Source organism: Myxine glutinosa, chromosome 7 (assembly GCF_964187855.1).
Source record: "Myxine glutinosa chromosome 7, kmMyxGlut1.1, whole genome shotgun sequence".
Taxonomy (NCBI): Eukaryota; Metazoa; Chordata; class Myxini; order Myxiniformes; family Myxinidae; genus Myxine; species Myxine glutinosa.
The window spans coordinates 131,303,038-131,316,520 of NC_136267.1; the positions used below are offsets into that span (position 1 = coordinate 131,303,038).

General features: G+C 43.0%; 1 protein-coding gene across 1 annotated transcript in view; it reads right to left on the bottom strand.

Annotated features, from left to right (window-relative positions):
* Positions 1 to 13,483, bottom strand: part of THSD7A (thrombospondin type 1 domain containing 7A) — a 221,924-nt gene that overhangs the window by 167,529 nt on the left and 40,912 nt on the right. Inside the window, exon 4 of the mRNA XM_078782738.1 lies at positions 8,332 to 8,473. Coding sequence (XP_078638864.1) covers positions 8,332 to 8,473 — 142 coding nt within the window. The remainder of the gene's footprint in view (positions 1 to 8,331; positions 8,474 to 13,483) is intronic.

The following is a 13,483-nucleotide window of genomic DNA, read 5'->3' on the forward strand; positions in this document are numbered from 1 at the left end:
CCGACACACCAGAAATGGTTGCAGGAGTTTCGCACGTGCTAAGGGAAAACTGGTGCATTACGCTGGATGAAGTGGTCTCCGAATTGAACAATAGTCATGGTTCAGCACACCATATCATTCACAACGTGCTGTGGTTCCGCAAAGTGTCTGCAAGGTGCGTGCCAAGACAACTCACATCCGAACTGAAAGAACGGAGAGTGGATGCATGTGAAGAACTTCTGCGATGTTACGAAACAGAAGGCGACGCCTTCGTACAGCATTTAGTGACTGGGGATGTAAGCTGTGTCCACTACTTTCAGCCAGAAACGAAGAGGGCAAGCAAAGAGTGGCGCCATTCAACTTCACCGAAGCCCAAAAAATTCCGCACACAGCTGTCCGCTGGAAAAAGTGATGCTGACGCTCTTCTGGGATAGCCGAGGCCCACTTGTAGAGCATTACATGCCCAGAGGGACCACAGTCACCAGTGCATCATACTGCGACCTCCTTAAAAATCATCTGAAAGCAGCAATCAGATCAAAACGTCATGGACTACTCACTACCAGTGTTTTGCTGCAGCATGACAATGCTCGGCCCCATACTGCCCGCTCTACAGCTGCAACAATCGAGGACCTGCATTTTGAGTGTCTTCCTCATCCACCCGACTCGCCAGACCTCGCCCCTTTGGATTACCACATCTTTGGGCCACTTAAAGAGGTGCTTGGTGGAACCACTTTCCGATCCGACGAAGAGGTCCAATAGGCGGTACACGAATGGCTACACAAGCAGCCAAAATATATATTTTTCTAGAGGAATCCAGGCCTTAGTAAAGCGCTGGAAAAAATGCATTGAACGCAATGGAGATTATGTTGAAAAATAACACAGTTCTCACACATGCACATACAATAAACAAGTTGTGAAAAATATGTGAAGGTTACTTATTGACTGCCCCTTGTTATAAATACGAGTAGCAAGAGGTTTCCTTTTCTTGTATATCCCTCAAAACTGCTGGCTATTTAAGAATGGGATTTTGGGCAGCAGCTCCCGCCCTTAAACAAATTCACATTTTCAGGTCCCATATCACATGCAAACAGCCCTCTTCTACTATGAAGGGAAACTACCATTGTGTGGCTGCTAAGGAACATCTTTTGCATAGATTATTGTGCATCCGAGATGTGAAAGGAACATTCCATTGAAAACAGAGATGTCATGCAGATGCAATAGAACCTATACTATAACCTTACACTTTGGAAGTTTTATTTTAATTCAATAAAGAGGAAGGAAGCACTCTGCCACAACGTCCGCCCTGCCCCCATCTATATCCCCCCTCCCCGCAACCCCACTAACCCACCCCCCCCCCCCCCAGCAGCACACAATGGCGCTTATCCCACGGTCATTTGCAAACCCTGAGCAGAACTGCTATACCTGCTTGTGGCGCTTTCCATGCGTCCATTACGTCCTGTATAGTGCTGTTTCTGTGCGTTTTCGAGGCCACCAGTTCTCCACCTGGCCTTGCCTGTGCAATAGGTCCTACACAATACAATACAACATACCCTATTCTGCTTTTGAGTACCAGTTCACTGGTAATTCCCTGCTTGTCGTAAAAAGGCGACAAAAAGGGTTGGCGGCAGGAATGGCATCCGGCCATAAAACATTGCTTCAAAAAGGGGACAAAAAACAACAACAACCACGGTCCCTGAAAAAGGCCAACCCCCGCATTGCGGGGAAAAATGGCCTCTAAAGGTTTTTTTTTATTTTTTAAAATACCCTATTCTGCTTGAATATTATGATCACGTTGATTGCCTTATTATTTACTAGCTAGGTACCCATGGTATGGACCGGTGGGAGGCCAGATGCAAACAGACAATGTGGAAATGCGAATGCCAAACCCTGAACCAATAAATACCACATTCGGGTGCCACCTTCAGTCGAATGTCAAGCATGGACAGCCGGTTCGTGGATGACATGGGCAAAAAAATTACTGCAGCTAAATATTTCTATACGCACGCGGTCAATGGCGAAACTGCAAATGACGAAACTGCAAATGGTGAATCCGCGAATGTCACGGATGGAAACCCTCATGTCATTTACTCATTCTCTTTCAAACTCAATCTCTCTATATTTTAATTCTAAACAGCATCATTCCAGTCACAAACTAATACTATAGCATTAATATAACAAAATACAATGTTACAAACACTCGTGAGGTAAACAACTATAAATGCCGTTCTAACGTGATAACCAATACAGACAAATCTGCTGGCGAGCAAGGGTGGATACGTAACACCTCCTATGGATGGAAACTCAAAATCATAATTATATTGAGAAATTTATATATTTATCACTGGTTCACAAGTTAGTGCAGAAACATAATTTTTACCTAAAGGGACCTCTGACCTTTGACCTCTTGACCCTATAATCAAATCAGTTCATATTTGCATCATTATATATACTTGTACAATGTACATACTTGTTTGACTTAGATCCCTTCAGCCATTCTTAAGTTATCATGGTAATGAAATCCTATCAAGGACCGATGGACGCACGGACGGATGGATGCACAGACAGGCGAATGTACAGACAACCCGAAAGCATAATGCCTCCGGCGAATTCATCAGTGGATGCATAAAAATGAGATTCCCACAATAGAGCTACTGAATACAACATTAACCCCACTTGGCCAATCAGAGACATTAACTCCAAGAGCATGTAATATATGCACTCTGTATTTCCTTGCCTTTGATTGGAACATAGAAATCACGACATCTATTTGCCTATATCTTAAACACATTTAGTGGCATTGGTGGACTTTGACTTTATGCTATTTTCACTTTGTCTTTTGAAAGAGAAAAAAAGCAACACTTTGTCTCTTGAGGAGAAGCTTGCTCATGTGGCTCATGTGAAAACAAGCAAATCAATAACCTAAAGCACGACTGATGATGACATTGGTGCTGGCTCTGCTAGTGTCTGCAAGTAGAAGTGGGAAGGTAAAATTCACAAAGAGGTAGTGGAAATGTTTAGTTGAGCAGATATGAGTGGATGGAAGAGACTTTCCCAGTGGATGCTTCAATACTTGAATAAGAAGAATGTTAATATATCGATAATTGTGAAGTGTTTCATCTTACTATAATTCACCAAATGTCCGTCTGTCTGTCCGTCCATCCGTTCTCAGGTACCACAAAAACGGCTGAACCGATCGCAACGATATTTTGGGTGGGTAATCCTGGGACCCCCTGGAGTAAAATAGGCCAGATTGTTTTTCCAATTTCAGCTTTGGTATCCAGCATTTTCAGGTTTGGTCCCCGCCTAACGTTATTTTCCCACACCTCGGGATACGCTTCGTTTTCTTTCGACCTTACTGGTTATGACGTGAAACGCAATCGGCGGATAACTTATGACACCCAGGAACATATCGTGCTTGCCGACTCAGTTCACATCACTTTGGGGTACACTTGACATTTTACCTCTGGGTACATAACATTTTATCTCTGGGTACACTTGACATTTTACCTCTGGGTACACGACATTTTATCTCTGGGTACACTTGACATTTTATCTCTGGGTACACTGACACTATATCGTAAGCCTTATTCATATCCACGAAACGCCTCCACATTACCTCAGCATAATTCAAACCGTGAACACAGCGAATATTGGGGAGTCCATTGATGGTGTTCAAGCGATGACTCGATATCGTAAGCCTTATTCATATCATATCATATCTTTATTATCTATCTATAATTCCACTAATCTCTGTCTGTGTGTGTGTGTGTGTGTGTGTGTGTGTGTGTGTGTATGCGACCGCTGTTTCTCGACAACTACAGGTCCGATATACTTGAAACTTGCCAGGTATATTGCTGGGGACCCGAGGATGTGCCTTTTCAAGGTGTCATATTAATCGGACAATTACTTACCGAGCTATGGCGATTTCTTTACCAAACACTGCAAGCCGTTCGCTTTGGACCAAACCATTGCATGTAAATAGAGGGGGGGGTTCTGTGGTCGTTGCGAATGGACCAAACCATTCATGTAAATAGAGGGGGGGGGGGGGGGTTCTGTGGTCGTTACTGCCACGTGGTTTCAAAGTTTTTTTTTGTTGTTGTTTGCACGCATGTTTTTTTGCACCCACGTACGGGCACGCCCTAGGATGTTTACACACACACACCCCTACACAAATTTTTTTTTTTTTTTTTTTTTTTGGCAAGGAACGGGCACCCACGTACGGGCACGTCCTAGCTTATATATAGTACGGGCATGCCCTAGTTATTATAATAGAGCAAACGTATATGGTTATGTATGTCGTTATGTATGTCGTTATGTTTGTCATTATGTTTATATGCGACGAAAACGTCTTCTTCTTCTTCAAATAAAATAACCACCTTCTTAATTAACCCTCTTAGTTGCTTTAAGACTGCTGAGACCCCTCAGACCTATGACGACCCTTTAATTCCCCCAAGACCCTTCAGACCACCAAGACCCCTGAAGACCCAAAAATACCCTGAGACCCAAAACACTCCAAAGACCCAAAATACCCTTCAAGGCCCCGAGGCTCAAAAAGACCCTGAATACCGAAAAATTTGCCTGAATACTAGTCGAATGCACCCGGCGTTGCCCGGGTTCTTTTTGAATGAATTTACTACTATAATTCAGCTTTTACTCGCGGCCGTAGAAGATTGACTACTATAATTCAGCTCACCTTTTAATTGCGAAATGGGCCTAGCCCGGCCGAGGCGGCCTTGACCGGCCTCGCCACCGAGCCTATAACCTTCCCGGGGCCATCCCGACATTTTTGGTTCTTTTTGAATGAATTTACTACTATAATTCAGCTTTTACTCGCAGCCGTAGAAGACTGACTACTGTAATTCAGCTCAGCTTTTAATTGCGAAATGGGCCCAGCCCGGCCGAGGTGGCCTCGACCGGCCTCACCACCTAGCCTATAACCTTCCTGGGGACCGACCCGACATTTTCTGTTTTAGAGGTTTCCTCCTATCTTTCACCGTTCAGGAGCTTAGCGCGTGCAGACAAACAAACAAACGAACAAACAAAAACTTTCTTTTATATATGTAGATAGATAGATAGATATAAAAAATAAAAAAAAATAAAAATGAATAATAAATAATAATAATATAGAATATAGATATAGATAGAAGATACTCGTAAAAGTTTTGTTAAGGTTGTTGGAGTCAATGGCATTGAAGTAGTGTTCAAAAGTCAAATCCCAAATTTGATCCACAGTTACTGGAGTGTACTTCAATAACTGGGGTGATCATCCAGTGAGACATCTTGTTAGAATTTAACTTCAACTTTTGCTACGGAGAAACAATAAAACAGTTTTCACAATTTCTCCTGAATATATACATCGTCAACATCAAAAGTTCAAAACTTCCAAAGAAATTTCCAGTGATCAACATCGGAAACAAACACAAAGTAGCATGAGTTAACATTTTTCTTGAGCAAATAAAACTACACCTGGAAACCATCTCTGTTCTCAGTTGCTATTATTATGACATTGCTCATTACTTTGGGGAGGAAAACCCTGAAATGTATTAATTGGTAAATCTTGCCGGTTTACGGATGATTCGACCCGATCTGGTGGTCGTACTGTATCGCTCGTAGTCCATAATGTTCTGAGTTTGCACGAGTCTGTCACGTGCTGTGTCTTGGTCACAATCGTTAATTTTGCCTTTTTGTGACAGTTTCGGCTTACGCTTTCGTGTGGCCTGGTCAATGCCTCATGAAGCTGATTTAGCTGCGAATTGAACGCACTTTGAGGGGTATTTGGATTGGATACGCCTCAGCTGTGCAGTGCTGCATTGTGCGTTGGGCACAGTGTGAGTGCAACTCAGGGCAGACAATTCGTGCAAGTGTGATCTATTGCACCATGGTGTGGTCCCATTAGGCATCAGGATTTCATATGACCTTGACTCTTGTTGTACCTTGGTGACTTCACCTAGAAACCAGGTTTTGTTTGAGTGATCAAGAATTCTGACTTTCTGTGTGTCATACAAAGGTGGAAGATTTGGACAAGCATGTTTCTTATGGGCATGCTTCATGTTGTCTCCCATTTCCTTTTGCCATCTGAAAGTTTCTGCAGGTCTCTGCAGTGTGTTATACAAGTTGTTACAAGGTAGGGTGGTGCGGACTAGTCTACCAAACAACATTTTGGCTGGTGCAGGTCAGTTTCTGTCTATGGGTGAAGCTCGCAAATTGAGCTAAGAAAAGTTGAAAGGTACGATATGTTTTTCCACAATTAACTTTTCAATAACCAACTTTCCAGCATGAAAGGGTTAAAAATAACCAACTCTTCCACCACTTCCTGTCACTCCCTTCTGTATGGAAACTTGGACTCATGATTATTTTGGTTAGTGTTACAACAAAATGAATTTTATTATTGTGTTAGTCTTTTTTAAGGTGAATAATAATATTATAATGTCAGCTGCAACTAAAACCATCGTTATACCAAGCAGATGGCTTTGCTTTCAGACCAAAAAATTATGGTTAGGAAACGAAGTGTAATTTTTCCCATTAGAAATACTGGATAACGAGCTCCCGCATGACGAAGGTTCACATGACGAAGGGTTATAAAGGTATGTAACCCCTTCGTTAATTGGGGGATATCTGTACTTTCTTCTGTTACCTGGTTTGCTATATTTTACTTTTCAGGACATGAATTGCACTAGTTTGGTTGTCCTTGTGAACCTTGCCTGTACGCTTATTGCTACTAGAAGAGGAAAAGTGATTTGGCTCTAACTGCTTGTACATTCTAATGGCTGAGTTACTCTGAACCTCCAGTAATGTTTGAACCCACTTCCACTTCCGTGTCTGAGCGCATTAGACGTTGGCTCGTGCGTTCCTCCTTCCAGTTCAACAAATCCAACTTTGCTGAACCAGATACGTCGTGTTTTTCTATCATTTTGTCCTTGTGCTGTTGGTTTTTGTCCTATTTTCCATGTTTAAACATACCTTGTTGAGGTGCATTGGCGAAGCAGTGTCCCCGTAAGTGTATGGCCTACTACTCGTCAAGCAAGGCATCAGCCTTGCTTCTTTGTATAATTTATATGCATGACGTCAGTGTCATGTCATAAGGTTAGTGTGCTTCCTTAGTCATATATATATACACGAGCAGAAGTACCCGGCATTGCCGGGCGGGGGAGGGGAGGGGGAGGGGGAAGGGGAACGGGGGGGAGAGCGAGCCCCTTGGTAAAGCGAGCGATTTTTTTTTTCATAGCGTCATAGCGTTCATAGCGTCATAGCGTTCATAGCGTCATAGCGTTCATAGCGTTTCATAGCGTCATAGCGTCATAGCGTTCATATCGTTCATAGCGTCATAGCGTTTCATAGCGTCATAGTGATTTTTTTTTTCATAGCGTCATAGCGTCATATCGTTCATAGCGTTTCATAGCGTCATATCGTTCATAGCGTCATCGCGTTCATAGCGTCATAGCGATTTTTTTTTTCATAGCGTCATAGCATCATATCGTTCATAGCGTTCATAGCTTCATAGCGTTTCATAGTGTTTCATAGCGTCATAGCGTCATATCGTTCATAGCGTCATCGCGTTCATAGCGTTTCATAGCGTCATAGCGATTTTTTTTTTCATAGCGTCATAGCGTTCATAGCGTCATCACGTGATTGCTCTGAGCGAATCAGCGCCCACCTGCTCTGATTCCGTTGATTCCGTGCGCTGAAATGTGCTGAGGTAAATATGAATAAAAAATATGGATCGTCAAATATTTTGAGTTCGGCCAAGTTCGTCCCAGGCTCAATGGCCATGTCTATGCCAAATATCAAGCACATAAGCCTCTCCGTTTAGGAGTCTATCGGTAACATTACACACACACACACACACACACACACACACACACACACACACACACACACACACACACACACAAACTGTGTTTTATATATATATAGATACATACATACATCACTTGAAGCAGTAGGAAAATAAATAAACGGGGACAGAAGAAGCACGCAAAATACAATCACAGCCACCATGACAACAGCAACAACAATTACATATTGTAAAAGATCAATTTTTACTTGTTTCTCTTAATTTTACATCCTCAGTGATATTCACAGATAGACATGTAATGTGTTTGTGAAGTGCAAGGTGATGCCTTTTGATTGGACCCATCAGCGAAGCGATGGGTAGGCACGCCTAGTAAATTAATAACAAGAAAATATAAAAATAATAATGAAAGTAAAACATGTGGAATCATAATAATCTCCTTAATTTTTGACAACACAACATAACATTTGATGCATGGAATTTTGATTACCTGAGAGGCTACAGGTGGTGTTATTAAACCATTTACCACATAGAGAAGAAAAAAGGAAAATGCAATGCACCTGTTAGATTGTAGTGGTAGTGAAAGCAATTGTAGTTGAAAGTGCAGGGCCTGTTCTTTTCCGTTGGAGGACAGTAAGTTCCATTAGCAGGAGGGCGAAGCATTGAACGAGTTCGTCTTTGAAATCTGGAACCATTGCAAGGCTGACTCCCCAGGGCATGGGGTTGATTGAAAAAGGGCCAAAATGAGATTGGATAGTGGAAGAGAGCAGGGAAAGGAGAAAAAAACAAAAACAAAGGTGAGAGGTGAAGCTTTGCTTGGACATTGCTTGTATTGAGGAAGAATAGTTTTATACATGAAGTATACCGTTGGAGGGCGCTTACAAGAGGTAACGACATGAGTTAACTATTTTGTGGAAAAATAAACATAACCTCCTTCCCCCCCCCCCAATGTTACAATGAAGCTTTACCCCTTGCTCGGAGCAAATTGTTGAATATACCAAATGACATTAAAAAGTAACCTAACCTTAAATGAAAATGCAACACTATTCTTACTTGTGCAAATAAATAAATAAATAAATAAACGTATCTAATTAATTTGGACAGTTGGAATGCATTCTTTACACATCAGTCCACATAGCCTATATTTCACAGTAGAGGAGGTGACAATTCTGACCTGGTCTTAGCACATTATTTGAAACATCTGTTTTGTCTCGATATTGAGATATTGCATGAATATTGCACAATAAACGTCTTGCCAACAATTTTCTGTTGGTAGGCATCAAAACATAATGATAATGGACATGCTTTGTGTGTGATTATTTACCTGTACATGTACATTGATAATATCTGAACTACATTTTACCTTTAATTAACTTGTGTTAATGTCTCACCAAATGAAATCAGGAATAATACAAAGGAATAGAAACTACAGCGTATACAAAGAAATAGTTTATAGAGAGCTTCGTAAGCGAACCCTTTTATTTTATTTTTTTTTGCATACTGAATCGAGGCTCGTGAAAGAGCTAACATTTATTTCACAAACAAATCAACCATATAGTACAGCGGATAAGCTCTCATATTTTAACAAATTGTGCATTTTTTGAGAAAAGCATGAAATTTCTAGCATAGTTAGTACATACCATAAGGTTTATTTTCAGATGTGGAGGGAAGTCAGATTTGACCTCTGAGGACCGTGAGAGGTCAAATCCAAAATGGCCGCCAGTCCACCGAGTCTAATGTTCAAACGCGCTTATAGGTGTCATTTCCAACTAAATTGGAGATGCCCATTCATTTGGCGATACTTTTGAGATCGCCAGAACTCAAGGACATGCATTTAGGTCACGGTCAAGGTCAAATTACGTTAAATATCTATTTTTAAGATACTGCAGTTGGAACTGCTATTGGAAAAAGTTCATTTGAACTTTTAAAACTGTATTTTTTCAGGTACAGGGATAGGTATAGAACACCCAAAGACCAGAAATGATGAAAAAAAAGTGTTTACACTGCAAGGAATGATGCAATAACCTCTGAAAAAATAACTGTAGTTAACCAAGTATGTCCACCAAAGCTTACATTAAATCAAGTGCAATGATAAAAATTGGTAATGATCTAAATCTAACAGTCTCCAGAACAGAAGCACAGTGCAGTGCACTTGAATGCAGCTTTGGCACACTTGCAGCGTCCAGTGCACCCTTTCTTGCAGCCACAGTCGATCAATTCATGGCACGATTTTGATGCTTCAGGAAGAGTGGTCCAAAGAGGCTGCCACCCAGTTGTCTCCTTTGTCCAGCCCCAGTCAGGTGGGTCTGGCATCTCTGGATCCATGACCAATGCCTGGTTACAACAGTTGGCCTGGTAGCAAGTGTGCTTGATGTGCTGCTTGAGTGTTTCCTGGGTTGGAGGAATGTTCTCTAGAGTTCTACACTTCTGTGTGAAGAGCTGTTTCCTGGCATCATTCACTTCAGTGCTCTCACTGGTTCTATCGTACATCAGCACCACAAATCGCTCTAGCAGTAACATTGAGCCTTCACGGACCTCACTTGGCATGCCTAGGGGTTCATTGAAAGCATCATTCACCTCTGGGCATCACCAATTTAGTTGGAAATGACACCTATAATGTTTTTCTACACTATTTGGTTCCAAAATTAAGCGCGTTTGAACATTAGACTCGGTGGACTGGCGGCCATTTTGGATTTGACCTCTCACGGTTCTCAGAGGTCAAATCTGACTTCCCTCCACATCTGAAAATAAACCTTATGGTATGCACTAACTATGTTAAACATTTCATGCTTTTCTCATAAAATGCACAATTTTTGTGTTTATCTGCTGCACTAAGACAAACAAAATATATAAAAGGAGGGAGCGGAAGACAAGATGGGGAGAGAAGGGGAAGCACACAAACACAACATTTGAGAGCAGGGAGATGTGTGGGAGGGAGAGGGCTTGGGGGGAGGAGGCGTGGGAAGGGGGGGGGGGGGAGGAGAAGTATAAAACACAAGAACACCAAGGACTTCCAGGACAGAAGTTGGTATTTCAAAAACGTGGATTTGGGGTGAAATTAGCAGGGGTAGAAAAGATCAAGGTTTTGGATGGGGGAAGATAAGAGATGGTGGTGAACAGCTGTTTTAAAGACCTGGAGGGTGGAGTGGGATTGAACAGAGTGAGGGAGTTTGTTCCAGAGGTGGGAGAAAAGAGGAATGAAGGAGTGAAGGTGAGCAGAGAGTCTTGATTTTGGCAGTTTAACCATAAGAGGGTTGCAGGCAGATCTTGTGCGACCTGTAGGAATATTTGGGGGACAGAGCCCAGAGAGAGCTGGGGGGGCAAGGCCAGAGAGGAGTCGGTAGAAGACGGAAAGACCACCAACCTGCCTGCGGTGAGTGAGTGAAAGGCCCTCGGAGTTAGCTTCATCCCAGGAGATTCCAATGATTCTGAGCGCTTTGGTTTCAACAGCGTGAAGACGAGCTAGGTGTGAGGCAGGAGCACCAGCCCAGAGCGGAGAGCAGTATTCCATTGAGCTGCGGATGAAAGCCTTGTATCTGGTGAGGAGCTCAGGTGTGCCAAGGAAGGACTTCGCACGACGGAGGATGCCCAGTCGGCGACTGGCTTTGGAGGCCAGATTTGAAATGTGGTTTTCCCAGGAAAGATCATGGCAGATAGTGAGACCCAAAAGCTTGAGTGACAGAACTTCTTGGAGAGGATTATTCAGAAAGTGGATGGGAGGGTTGTCCAGTCGGTCTTTTCGGAGAGACATCGTAAGAGTGTGAGATTTGTCAGGATTGAAAGACATGTTCCACTTGTTTGCCCAGTCTGTGATTTTGTCCAGGTCTGCAGAGAGTGAGGAGGCTGCAGACTGCCGATCTGAGGGATGAGGAATGGAGTGACAGAGAGTGGAGTCATCAGCAAAGAGATAGAGAGGATTTTCAAGAGAGTCAGAGAGATCATTGATGAAGACCAGAAAAAGCACAGGGCCCAGAACACTGCCTTGGGGAACTCCAGCCTGAACAGGAAGAGGAGATGAGAGAAACCCATTCAGGGCCACACGTTGACTACGACTAGAGAGGAAGTCCGCCAGCCATGCGTGGAGATTTCCATGGATACCAAAGGAGGAGAGTTTGGTGAGCAGAGCGGAGTGCCAGACCGTATCGAAGGCACGTGATATGTCAAGGGAGACAGCTCTAATTTCCCTATGCCAATTGCATGTATATGTAAATACATTCAAAATTTCACTTTCATTTCAAATTTCACAAAAAAAATAAAAAAATTCCCCATTCCCTTGGGAACAAAATTTCATGTTGTCATTTGAAATGTCCCTTCCATGATCCGCCATCTTGTCCCTTCCATGATCCGCCATCTTGCTCACGTGATCTTGCTTTGGTCTGGCGCGACCGATAAATTATTTTCACCTGGTGATTAAAATCAATAAATTACAATACAGTACTGTGCAGAACGGTTTTTGATTTCGAAACCGCTCATCATTTACGCCAGCTACACCGATTTCATTTAAGCCAGGTACACCGATTTCAGTTTTCCGCCATGGACACCGACTTCAGTTTTCCGCCAGCTACACCGACTTCATTTAAGCCAGGTACACCGATTTCAGTACGTCCCTGCCAGTCGGACCTACGTACCTGGTCCAGTCGACTAGAAGTCTAGACTATATAATATAGTAGGTACGTGACTATCGGATGCTGAGTAGCGCGTCGCTGTGGCACCAATATCTGGTCTGTCAGCGATCTCGGCTGTCTGCACAGCCCTCTATTACTATCGCTGCAGAGATCGTATTTGTTTTTCTTAGCTGAACCCGAAATACTTATGACGTAGTTCAGATTTTCCCCTTTGACCTCGTCTTCCAACCTTTATTTTCCGACTTCGAGAAGTAGGTGAATTTATTGCCGCAAGTTTGAGTTGTCAAAACCATTCACTGATTTTGACGAAGGTAAGTTTATATCGTTCTCAAACAAATTTATTGTGTTGGTTTATATATTTATCCACATCTAGTTTTAATATTTAGTTAATTTGAGCACCGAAACCTTGTTTTTAAAGATAATAATAAAACGTGTCGTGGATGGAAATTCCAAAAATATGTCGTCGCGGTGCATCGTGCGCTCACAGCTCATGCATCTCATGACATGCATGCAATCACATGTTTGTGTTGTTAATTGGTCCTCACTCTCCTCCCCCCACCCACCCCTCACTCCACCCCCCCACTCCTCACTCCCCCCACCCACCCACTCCTCACTCCCACCACCCACCCCTTCCTCCCACCTCCCCACTGCTTACCTCCACCCCCCTCCCCCACTGCTTACCTCCCCTCCCTCCCACCATTCCCCTCCCCCTCACTGCTTATCACCCCGTTCCTACCACCCTCCCCCCACTGCTTGCCACCCCTTCCTCCCCCCTACCCCCACTGACTACCACCCCTTCCTCCCCCCCCCCCCCTCACACTGCCTAGCCACTCCTCACTCCCTCCCCCCCACTGCCTAACCACACCTCACTCCCCTCCCCCACTGCCTAACCACTCCTCACTCCTCCCACAATTGTTTGTTAATTGAAGGCAAGTTTATATCGTTATGAAACCAATTTAATGTATGAGTTAATATATTTATCCACATCTAGTTTTAATATTTAGTTAATTTGAGCCCCGAAATCTTGTGTTTGACCATAATTTAAAAAAAGGTCACATTTTTCCTTTGTTTCCATTGATTACAAAGG